The sequence below is a fragment of the Macaca fascicularis genome, chromosome 3 (assembly GCF_037993035.2).
Source record: "Macaca fascicularis isolate 582-1 chromosome 3, T2T-MFA8v1.1".
NCBI lineage: Eukaryota > Metazoa > Chordata > Mammalia > Primates > Cercopithecidae > Macaca > Macaca fascicularis.
This window is the reverse complement of record NC_088377.1, coordinates 190,920,583-190,933,010: the sequence shown is the minus strand read 5'-3', so window position 1 is coordinate 190,933,010 and position 12,428 is coordinate 190,920,583. Positions and strand designations below refer to the sequence as shown.

At 47.7% G+C, this 12,428-nt stretch overlaps 1 protein-coding gene across 39 annotated transcripts in view; it reads right to left on the bottom strand.

Moving 5' to 3' along the window:
* Nucleotides 1-10,926, bottom strand: part of ZNF783 (zinc finger protein 783) — a 52,039-nt gene extending 41,113 nt beyond the window's left edge. For 12 of the 39 annotated variants that reach the window (XR_012432998.1, XR_012432992.1, XR_012432991.1 and 9 more), the window contains exons 1-4: nucleotides 10,464-10,626; nucleotides 6,196-6,591; nucleotides 5,980-6,106; nucleotides 5,703-5,828 (exon numbers count right to left, since the gene is read on the bottom strand). Coding sequence is in view for 25 of the 39 variants with exons in the window: in XM_074036282.1 (XP_073892383.1) it covers nucleotides 5,703-5,828; nucleotides 5,980-6,106; nucleotides 6,196-6,591; nucleotides 10,464-10,487 (673 nt within the window). In the remaining 14 variants the exon portion in view is untranslated. Of the gene's footprint in view, nucleotides 1-5,702; nucleotides 5,829-5,979; nucleotides 6,107-6,195; nucleotides 6,592-7,817; nucleotides 9,392-9,426; nucleotides 9,561-10,463; nucleotides 10,627-10,804 lie in introns of those variants that run through there. The other 27 variants (XR_012432990.1, XR_012432989.1, XM_074036260.1 and 24 more) reach the window with 12 other exon arrangements.
* Nucleotides 10,927-12,428: the final 1,502 nt, after the last annotated feature.

The window sequence follows — 12,428 nt, the reverse complement described above, 5'->3', positions numbered from 1 at the left end:
ACAGATGGGAATGCAAATGATTCCTCTGTCCAGGGGAATTTGGAGATAAATTCTCCCCAAATAACATATTTATTTACCTTTTGACCCAGCAATCCAACCTCCAGGATTACATCTCAAAGATACATTGGGGCCAGGCACAGTGGCTCATATGTAATCTCAACACTTTGGGAGGCTGAGGAAGGTGGATCACTTGAGGTCAGGAGTTAAGAGACCAGCCTGGCCAACATGATGAAACCCAGTCTCTGCTAATACAAAAATTAGCCAGGTGTGGTGGCGCACACCTGTGGTCCCAGTCAGTCCAGAGGCTGAGGCTCGAGAATCATTTGAACACAGGAGTCAGGGATTACAGTGAGACGAGATCGTGCCACTGCACTCCAGCCTGGGCAACACAGTGAGTGAGACTCCTTCTCACAAAAAATAAATTTTAAAAAAAGATACCTTGGCAAAAACATGAACTGATTTATGCACAAAGTACTCCCTACAGCATTATTTATATCAGCAAAATGCTGGAAATACTCTAAATGTCCAAGGTATAGACTGTTAAATAAACTATCACACCACAGAACATTCCGAATCCACAGAACTGAGGAAGACCTGTACATCATTGTATGAGGTGGTCTCCACAACCTACTGCGTAAGACAGGGGTGGGAATACAAATATATCCGTGTTACTGATATTTCCAAGAGAAACATGGTAGTATAAATAAGAAATGAATAAAAATGATTATCTATAGGGAGAGGGCACAAGGAGGGAAACGAGATTTCCTCGAATGTACCATGTTAAATCATTTTGACTTTGCAAACAAAATATCTTACATATTCAAAAAATTAAGTTACATCAAAAACCAAAAAGAATAATCTATAAAAAAATCTAAAACAAATGAATGCAACTGTATACTAAGTTGGTGGCATAAGTACATACAGAAAACATTTCAAGTGACTTTAAAGGCATTATTTTGCCCATAAGTCCTGCACAGAATGTATACAGAGGACAAAAAGAGCTGCAAAAAAATCTTGTATTTCAATGGAAGTCTAACTGTTAGTAGTATTATTGCTTCACTGTTTTGAAATTGTAAGATACATTATAGGATAACGAAGTGCTAGGATTGGATATAAGATCATTGAAGAAATTACGCAAATTTAGTTGAGAATTTAAGATTTCCACGTAAAAGGAAAGTGATAAACAACATAAAATCAAAGAACCAGGCCAGGCGCCATGGCTCACGCCTATAATCCCAGCACTTTGAAAGGCCGAGGCATGGTGGCATGTGCCTGTAGTCCCAGCTACTCGGGAAGCTGAGATGGGAGAATCACTTGAGCCCAGGTCAAAGCTGTAGTGAGCTGAGATTATGACACTGTACTCCAGCCTCGGCAACAGAGTGAGATCCTGTCTCAAAATAAATAAATAAATAAATAAATAAATGGGGGGGCACGGGGGGAATTTATCAACTGATAAAGGAATAAACAATATGTGGCATATCTTTACAATGGAGTGTCACTCAGCCACAAAAAGGAATGAAGTACTCATACATACTACAATCAATGTGGATGAACCTTCAAAACATTATGCTCAATGAAAGAAGGCAGGCACAAATGCCACATAATATATGATTCCATTTTTTTTTTTTTTTTTTTTTTGAGACAGAGTCTCGCTCTGTTGCCCAGGCTGGAGTGCAGTGGTGCAATCTTGGCTCACTGCAACCTCCGCCTCCCAGGTTCAAGCAATTCTCCTGCCTCAACCTCCTGAGTAGCTAGGATTACAGTTGCACACCACCACACCCAGCTAATTTTTTGTATTTTTAGTAGAAACGGGGTTTCACCATGTTGACCAGAATGGTCTTGATTTTCTGACCTCATGATCCGCCCACCTCAGGCTCCCAAAGTGCTGGGATTACAGGCGTGCGCCACTGCACCCGGCCGTATGATTCCATTATATGGAGTTTCCAGATGGATAAATGCATAGACACAGAAAGCAGATCAGAGGCTGCCTGGGGCAGGGGAACAGGTGGGCAGAGGAACAGGCAGTGACTACTAATGGGTATGGGGTTTCTTTTTGATGGAACAAGAAAGGTCTAAAATTGGATTGTGGTGATGGCTGCACAACTTTGTGAATATACTAAAAAACACTCAACTATAGGACGTCCTAGCCAGAGCAATAAGGCAAGAGAAACAAACGGCATCCAAATAGGAAAAGAAGTTAAACTATCTCTCTTTGCTGACAATGATTCTGTACCTAGAAAACCTTAAAAACTCTGCCAAAAGGCTACTGGAACTGATCAACAATTTTAGTAAGGTTTCAGGATACAAAATTAGTGTGCAAAAATCAGTAGCATTCCTACACAAGAATAACATCAGCCTGAAAGTGTATAATCAAGAATACAGTTCCATTTACAATAGCTACCAAAAAAAAGAAAGAAATACCCAGGAATACAGCTAACCACAGAGGTGAAAGACTCCACAAGGAGAACTATGAAATACTGTTGAAAGAAATCAGAGATGACACAGATACATTTAAAAACATCCCATGCTCATGGATGGAAAGAATCAATATTGTTAAAATGGCCATACTGCCCAAAGCAATTTACAGACTCAATGCTATTCTTTTCAAACTACTCCTATCATTCTTTACAGAATAAGAAAAAACAATTCTAAAATTCACATGAAACCAAAAAAGAGCCAGAATAGCCAAAGCAATCCTAAACAAAAAGAACAAAGTCAAAGGTGTCACACTACCCAACTTCAAACTATACTAGAAGGCTGTAGTAACCAAAACAGCATGGTACTGGTACAAAAACAGACACGTAGACCAATGGAACAGAATAGGAAACTCAGAAATAAAGTCACACACTTACAATAATCTGATCTTGGACAAGGCTGACCAAAAAAAAAAAAGCAATGGTGAAAAGACTCCCTATTCAATAAATGTTGCTGGGGTAGTAACTAGCTAGACATGTGCAGAAGAATGAAGCTAGACCCCTACCTTTCACCATATACAAAAAGTAACTCAAGATCGATTAAAGATTTAAATGTAAGACCTCAAATTATAAAAATTCTAGAATAAAACCTAGGAAATACCCTCCTCAATATTGCCCTTGGCAAAGAATTTTTGGCTAAGTCCTCAAAAGCAACTGCGACAAAAACAAAAATTGACAAGTGGGACCTAATTAAACTAAAGAGCTTCTACATAGCAAAAGAAATTACCAACAGAGTAAACTGAAACCTACAGAATGGGAGAAAAATATCTGCAAACTATGCGTCTGACAAAGGTCTAACATCCAGCATCTATAAGGAACTTAAACCAACAAGCAAAAAATAAGCAAAGGACATGAACAGACATTTCTTTTTTTTTTTTTTTTTTTTGAGACGGAGTCTCGCTCTGTCGCCCAGGCTGGAGTGCAGTGGCGCGATCTCAGCTCACTGCAAGCTCCGCCTCCTGGGTTCACGCCATTCTCCTGCCTCAGCCTCCTGAGTAGCTAGGACTACAGGCGCCCGCCACCGCGCCCGGCTAATTTTTTGTATTTTTTAGTAGAGACGGGGTTTCACTGTGGTCTCGATCTCCTAACCTTGTGATCCGCCCGCCTCGGCCTCCCAAAGTGCTGGGATTATAGGCTTGAGCCACCGCGCCCGGCCCAGACATTTCTTAAAAAAAGACATGCAAGCGGCCAACAAACATGAAAAAATGCTTACCATCACTAATCATCAGAGAAATGCAAATCAAAACCATAATGAGTACCATCTCACACCAGTCAAAATGACCATTATTAAAAACTCAAAACCCATCAGATGCTGGCGAGGCTGCAGAGAAAAGGGAATGCCTATACACGGTTGATGGGAATGTAAGTTAGTCCAGCCACTGTGGAAAGCAGTTTGAAGATTTCTCAAGGGACTTAAAACAGAGCAACCATCTGACCCAGCAATCCTGTTACTGGGTATATACCCAAAGGAAAATAGATCATTATACCAAAAATATACATGCACACATATGTTCATCACAATGTTATTCACAGTAGCAAAGACATGGAATCAACCTGGGTGTCCATCAGTGGTGGGTTGAATAAAGAAAATGTGGTATATATACACCATGGAATACCACATAGCCATAAAAAAGAATGAAATCATGTGCTTCGCAGCAACATGAAGCTGAAGGCCATAATCCTAAGTGAACTAATGGAAGAACAGAAAACCAAATATTGCATGTTCTCACTTATAACTGGGACCTAAACAATGAGCATACATTGACATAAACCTGGGAAAAACACACACTGTGGACTACTAGAGGGGGAAGGGAAAGAGGGGAGCATGGATTGAAAAACTTGGGTACTATGCTCACTACCTGGGCACAATATACCCATGTAACAAACCCGCACATGTACACCTATATCCAAAGTAAAAGTTGAAATTTTTTTAAGAAGTACTCAGTTGCACACTTTAATAGGTAAATTATATTGTATATGAATTATATCTCAATAAAGCGTTGAAAAAGACTGGGGGGGTTTCATAAGTTTGTTTTTATAGACTTCAGAGACACAAACCAAATGTAAAATGTGGACTTGGGTGTATTACAATTAGGATCCTAAGACGTATAGAAAACATTTTTGAGACAACTGGGGAAAACAAAACAAAGGCTAGGTATTAGATGGTATTAGATGATATTCTGATATTCTGTGGGTGTGACCATGGTATTGTGGTTACGTTCAGGAAAAGGGAAAAAACAGATGAAGCGAGTGTGGCAAACCCAGCGGAGGGTTGAGCCTGGGTGACGATCATTTGGAGATTCACTGTGCTATTCTACTTTATTAAAATTTAATTTTAAAAAAAGCCCCCCAGAGGACTGTGATGTGCAGTCCCCTTTGGAACCACTGTCCTATATACCAGCTACAAGGACAGGGCATGCCTGGCCCTCCTACCGAGGGCCATGTACACAAATGGAAGCTAGCACATGACAGGCCTTCCTGCCACAGGCTGGGGCTGTGGGACTGCGACAGGGGCACAAGCAATAGCAGGGACATGGACACGCCTGAAGACGCCAGGAGGCAGCAGTGCTGCTGGTAGAGGTATTACTAAGTCCCCACTATATATATATATACACACACACATACACATACACACACACATATATTTTGAGACAAAATCTCGCTCTGTCGCCCAGGCTGGAGTACAGTGGCGCAATCTTGGCTCACTGCAAGCTCCGCCTCCTGGGTTTACGCCATTCTCCTGCCTCAGCCTCCGGAGTAGCTGGGACTACAGGCGCCCGCCACCACGCCCGGCTAATTTTTTGTATTTTTAGTAGAGACAGGGTTTCACCATGTTAACCAGGATGGTCTCAATCTCCTGACCTCATGATCCACCCGCCTCAGCCTCCCAAAGTGCTGGGATTACAGGCGTGAGCCACCGTGCCCGGCCAGTCCCCACTATTACAAAGTGATCAGCATGTACATGCTTAATATTTGTCACTCGGTCATCACAGCCACGTAAGGTGAGTATGATGGCCCACATTGGACAGATACAGAAACCCTATGGCTCTAAGTCTGCCACCCACTCCTGTCCAGGGTGGCCTTGTACCGAGTGGTCCCACTTTGGGTTAATGGCCTATGCTCCCTTTCTGGCCTCCCTGATTGTCTGGGAAGCCCAAGAGGGTGGGTGATGGTGCAGCTAGCCCCTGGCACTCCCCCCACGCCACCACATCTTGCTCTTTTACTTACCAGTGCCCAACATCCTTGGATGCCCCACCTCTACTTCATTCTGCTTCTCCTGGCCCCACCCGTCAAGACAAGGTTCCTCTCCCCTCTCTATCCGGGTGAGGATGTCCGGTTTGGAGATGGCATAATCTGTGCACAGAACAAGAAATGGGGAAGAGCTGGACCCGAGATGCCCACAAAGATGCAGAGGTGCCCAAAGTACCATAAGCCAAAGCAAAGAAACAGACTGTCCACAGACAACCTGTGGACAGAGGCCCAGATCCTCCCTCCGTGGCCTTACCCAGGGAGACCAGGGTCTCGTAGTTGCCCCTCATCACGTGCTTGTAGAGCTCCTTCTGCCAGTCCTCCAGCTTGCCCCACTCCAGCTCAGAGAAATACACGGCCACATCATCAAAGGTCACAGGCACCTGGAACCACAAGTGTTGCACTCACTCACCCACACGCTCACAGGCTCGGCCCCTCAAGCTCTCCCCCGCGCAGGGTGTCCCGCCGCTACCTTGGGGGACTCCCCCTTGCTGCCTGGGGGCAGCCGCAAGATCCAGAAGTTCCTGTTGCGCAGCAGGTTCTCCACATTCTCCAGCCGCCTCTGCAGCAGCCCGTACTCCTGCAGCAGGGTCCCCAGCACGGCCCACTTGCCCTCCAGCTGGTTCCCGAACTCCACAGCTGTCTTCTCACAATCAGCCAGCTTCTTCTCGGCTGTCCCCGTGCGCCCCTCCAGAGTCAGCAAGCGGGCCAGGCAGGAATCCACCTTCTTCTCCAAGGCCTGAATGGCAGCCACCACCGTCCACAGTGTGATTTCCGTGGAGTAGAGGTACGAGTTCTTCTCAGCAGCTGGCTGGGGCAAGGGTGTGGAAGGACTCTGGTCCTCTGTGTGCTTGTCTGTCTTGGGGGCCTGCTCACAAGAAGAGAAAAGAGAGGTATTATGAGAATTGTACAATCAAACCTTCCATCTCAAAAACACACCTCAGAAATGACACCTGCAATGGTAAAGCCCCATCTGGGATCCTGAGTTAGCAGCAGCCTGGGGGGAGATGGAGAGGCTAGGGTGTCAGTTAGGAATCCAGCCTAACTGATACAAGAGACAGTGGCTGGACCAACGTGTCAGCAAGTGGGAAAGTGGAAGAAAAACAGCCCCTGCCCATCCTATACACTAGCTATGGGGACAGGGCATGCCCCATAAGCTGGAGCAAACCATGCAGTCTCAAACCAGTGACTCCCCTTCCTCAAACCAGTGACTCCCCTTCTTGGGTCTGTTTCCTCCTCTAAAAATGAAGGGACAAGGCTTTGTGACACAGAGACATGACTCTCCAGTGGACAGCCCACGTGCAACTCAGCTCTGCCACTCACAAGCTAGCCAACTGTGGGCAAGGTGTTTCCAACAGCTTCCAACTTCCCTTCCCCATCTAAAAAAGGGAGATAATAAAGTACCTATACAATAAGACTGAGAGAATTAAGAAAAATCTGTGTACAAAGTACTTAGTACAATGTGTAGCACAGCACAAGTAATAAACATGAGCCCCATGTCGCAGGGCTAAGAAGATGATGATTGCTATGGAACGAATGTTTGTGTCTCCCTCAAAATCCATTTGTTGAAGCAGTAATCCCCAATATGCTGGTATTTGGAGGTGGAGCCTCTGGGAGGCAATTAGGCCATGAAGGCAGAGCCCTCATATGTAGGATTCGTGCCCTTGTAAGAAGAAACACAAGGGACACGATCTTGCTGTATGCCATGTGAGGATACAATGAGAAGGCAGCCGTCGGCAAACCAGGAAAAGAGACCTGCCGGGAACCAAGTAAGGCAGCCTGAGCAGACTGAGACAATGACGGTGATTATGGTGATGGTTCTGGCTCAGGGATATGGTACAAATAGTTCATATGGCCTTTTTTTACCTCCACTTCTTTCATTCCGTTGTCCTTCAGTGCCTTGGAAAAAGCTTCTCAAGTGCCTCAACTTACCCTGATACCTGATTCACAAGCCATCATCGTGCATGTGCAATGGGCACAGTCCTGGTTGGTGCTGCTAAAAGCCTCGTTGGAGAGACAAATCGACATCTCACCCCTCAATTTCATTCATGCTTCATGGTTAAATCACCACAGGGTACTAACTTCCAAAATTACCTCAAATCCATCGATGTTTCTCCTTCTCCACTGCCAGTGTCTAGTCCAAGTCCCCATCACCTTGCTTGGCCTCGGCCACTGCGGTCCTGCCTACCTGATTTCCCCACTTCCAGCCTTCTCTCCCACTTCCAGCCTTCTCCACGACAATACACTTTCCACAGAGTAACCGGTAATCTTTTTTTTTTTTTTTTTTTTGAGACAGAGTCTTGCTCTGTCGCCCAGGCTGGGGTACAGTGGCGCAATCTCAGCTCACTGCAACCTCCACCTCCCGAGTTCAAGCGATTCTCCTGCCTCAGCCTCCCGAGTAGCTGGGACTACAGACACCCGCCACCACACCCAGCTGGTTTTTATATTTTCAGTAGAGATGGGCTTTCACCATATTGGCCAGGCTGGTCTCAAACTCCTGACCTTGTGATCCGCCTTTCTCAGCCTCCCAAAGGGCTGGGATTACAGGCATGAGCCACCACTCCCGGCCTGGTAATCTTTTAAAAACACAAATAGGTCATTGCAGTCCCCTGCTTAAAACTCTTCAGTAGTTTCCCAGTGCACCTGGCATAAGATCTAGACTTCTTCATGGCCCAGCCCACCTCTCTTGACCTTGAGCCATCCAGTTCCTGCCGCGCTCCAGCCATGCCGGCCTCCTGTGGATTCCGAGGACTCACCCGGCCCTCCTCCACCTTCGTGTCAGCTCTCAATATGCATCCTCTGTATGCCTGAGTCCCTCTGGTCTTTAAGAGTCTTGCTTAGACTACGTATCCTAGAGACTTTCACTGTTCCCTCCTTCCTAGCACTAATCATCTATAATTGCTTCATTCGTTCAACGACAATTACTGAACACCTATCATAGTAAACGTACGATGAAGATGAAAAAAAAACTGATGGGGTTCTTCCTTCTCCAGGAGAAAAATTCTGTATAGGAATACTTATAAATAACAACAGTGTGATAGGATGGGCTAACAAGAGACCAGGGCAAATCTGTCCCTTTTGGGAAGTTTCTTGGGATCTCAAGTGCTGCAAGAAGGCATTGGGAAAGGAGCAGGTGGACAGGAGTGAGCTGAAAGGTAGTAAAGCTGTGAGCTCCAGGCTAGGAGGAGTGGATGACGTCACCTCCTAGGGCCCCCTCTTCCCAGGCAACAGGACTATAAACCTGCAGAATCCCCAATGTTTTTTCTCTCCCTTGCACTCAGGGAACCCAAAAAGAAGCTCACCACACTCACTAAGTAAAGAGGAGGGAGAGGAAGTTCTACTTTAATAAAAGTATCCAGAAAAATCAAGGTTTCAAAACCTTCACTGAGGTGTATTAATAACAGTAGGTATCATCTACTGAGCTCTTTACAAGCGTTTTCTAGTATGTCAAAAATGGCCAAAGGATTATAATCTCCCAATTGGACAAACTGCACAATATCAAACCAATATTCTAAAATCTGTTAAACTGGCCTAGTTTATACAGATGAAGATGCAGAAAAAAACTGATGTGATTCTTCCTTCTCCAGGAGAAAAATTCTGTATAGGAATACTTATAGTTTATTCTTATGAACAAACTTATTCATATAGATATATATCTAGATAGATAGACAGACAGATAGATAGATATAAAAAAGACAGGCACCTGTGCCTGTAATCCCAGCTACTTGGGATTGGGAGGCTGAGGTAGGAGAATCGCTTGAACCCGGGAGGCAGAGGCAGAGGTTGCGGTGAGATGAGATCCCACCACTGCACTCCAGCTTGGCTGAGAGACCCTGTCTAAAAATATATATATATATATCATTTTTTAATTTAAAAAATTTTAAACGGCCGGGTGCAGTGGCTCGCATCTGTAATCCCAGCACTTTGGGAGGCCGGGGCGGGCAGATCACGAGGTCTAGGGTTCAAGACCAGCCTGGCCGACATAGTGAAACTCCGTCTCTATCAAAAATAGAAAAATTAGCCAGGCGTGGTAGCAGGCACCTGTAGTCCCAGCTACACGGAGAATCCCTTGAAATTGGGAGGCGGAGCTTGCAGTGAGCCGAGATCGTGCCACTGCACTCCAGCATGTACAACAGAGCGAGACTCCCTCTAAAAAAAAAAAATTTAAATAAAATCTGCTACACTTATTTTTTTTTTTTTAATCTACAATCTCTCTTGTAAACGACACTTAAATCTTTCTCTTTGGCAAAAGTAGACTATGAGGCGTTTTAAAGTGTCTAATTCCAAAGTCCCTGCCCCGGCGTGAGGCTCCCGCCTCTAACAGATGCGTGACCCTGGGCCAGTCCCTTCCCATCTCAGCCTCCGCGACTGTCCCGTGGGGCCTGCTGCCCCTGCCCGCCCAGCCTGCTATGGGGGCGCCGCGGGGCCTCAAATGGAACAATGCTTCCAAGGCGCGGCCTCCTAGTCGCTGAGCGTGACTCTGAGGCCCGGGCTGGCAGAGGCCGCAGAAGGGCCGAATCGTCCGTCGCTGACGTCGGGGCCCCGCCCGCCGGGCCTGGAGTTTGGGCCGCCCGGTCAATGCCTTCGACGCGGGCCGGGCGATGGGCCGGGGGCGGCGAGCGCGGAGGCTGCGCGCAGGGCCCTCTCGCCGGGCGGCCCCGCGCGGCCAGAGTCCCTCGCGCGGGCTCACGCAGCGGCGGCCTGGGCCTTCCCGGCGTCCGCGGGGCCCAGGGCGCTTACCCGGGCAGGCGCTGCTTCGGCCATGGCTACCCGCGTCCCTCGCTGGGTTGCAGTCCCGGGACCCGGCCTGTCGGGCCCCGGGGCGGCGCGGCGGCGACACCGGAGGCGGAACGGGACCCGCCTAACCTGGGAGCTACTGCCGGGGGGCCGCGAACTGCGTCCCGAGCCACGTGCCCCGCTGTCCCTTTTAAAAAGAGCTGCGCTCGGCGGCCGAGCCTGAGGGCGCGCACAGCGCCCCCTGCAGCCCGTAGGACCGCACGCCCGCGGCCACCGCGCCGCGCCCACCCGAGGCCTTCAGCGCCCGCGGCGTCCGGGACCCAGGCGCGGCCGCCCACCCTCACCCGGGGCGCGGGAGTCAACGCCGGGGCGGGCGTCCCACGGTCTCCATCCGGGCTCCGTCAGGCATAAGCCACTCCCGGGCCAGCGCGGCACCCAACCCCTCTCTGCGTCCCACGCGGGAGCCGGGAGGGCTGGGGGAAGGAGCCGCGCTGGAAAGTGCGAAACCTCGCGAGGGAAAGCTACGTGGGGAACCGGGGCGTCCCTCGCCGGGGCTCCAGTCCGGACCGAGACTCTGTTGCAGCGCCTCCCACGCACCACAGAACTGAGTTGGGGAAAGTAAAAAGGATACGTGTGTACCCAGGGAGAAGCCAAGGAAACTTAGATGAACGTTTTTAAACTCTTTTATGTTTTACAGAACAAAGGTGAAGATTGTAGGATTTTTTTTTCCTCCTAAGCCTGCCCTCCCCTCCTGGGGACGCTGGGGTCCCTTCCTCCTCCCAGGGCCCACCCAGGGAAAGTCCTCAGCCTCCCACTAGGACCCTTCTGTAGCTTTGGTCCAGGCTGCGGATCACAGCAAGTGTGAATCAGTCCATCCCTCATTTAGGCCCTGAGGTATCTTGAATAAACCGCAGGACCCATTTTCCTCAGCCTGTGCTGAGGCACATTGAACTAAATGTGCTGTATGCAGTTGAAGCTTTGTTTTCTGTCTTTTCCGTATTTCCCATTCATCTCACAGTATTTGTCCAACAAGCTGGCAAACTCTTCCCGCTAGAAATCTGCAGTTTTGCTTCTTTCTGTGTTTGGTTTTGTTTGGGGTTTTTTTTTTTTGGTTTTGGTTTTGGTTTGTTTTTTCTTTTTTTGTGGGGGTGAGAAATTATTTTCACCAATATTTGAGCCAAGCAAAAGCGTAGTCAACTATCAGAAAAAAACACAATCTGAGACCCTAAGTAAGGTGCACCCCTAGAGTTTGCGGAAAGGTTAGGACGTGTTACTTTAAGGTAACAAGTGAAATCAATATTTGGCATTATTCATTTTGGAAATGCTTGTTGAACTATCCCAACCTAAGACACAAACTGCAAATATGCACTGAAGACATTAAGAGCATCCGTAGGATCTTATCAGGGATCAGTACAATCTATTAAGTATTATAAAATACTAGTAAGTGGTGACGTTATAGAGTAACAGTTAAGGCCCAATGCAAACAGAAAGGGTCAGGAAAATGGGCCAGGAGCCGTGGCTCACGCCTGTAATCCCAGCAGTCTGGGAGGCTGAGGCGATGGATCACCTGAGGTCAGGAGTTTGAGACCAGCCTGGCCAACATGATGAAACCCCATCTCTACTAAAAATACAAAAAATTAACTGGGTGTGGTGGTGAGCTACTCTGGAAGCTGAGGCAGGATCATCGCTTGAACCCGGGGAGGCAGAGGTTGCAGTGAGTCGAGATCGCGCTATTGCACTCCAGCCTGAGCAACAAGAGCAAAACCCCGTATCAAAAAAAAGGGTCAGGGCCGGGCGCGGTGGCTCAAGCCTGTAATCCCAGCACTTTGGGAGGCCGAGACGGGTGGATCACGAGGTCAGGAGATCGAGACCATCCTGGCTAACACGGTGAAACCCCGTCTCTACTAAAAAATACAAAAAAAAAGTAGCCGGGCGAGGTGGCGGGCGCCTGTAGTCCCAGCTACTTAG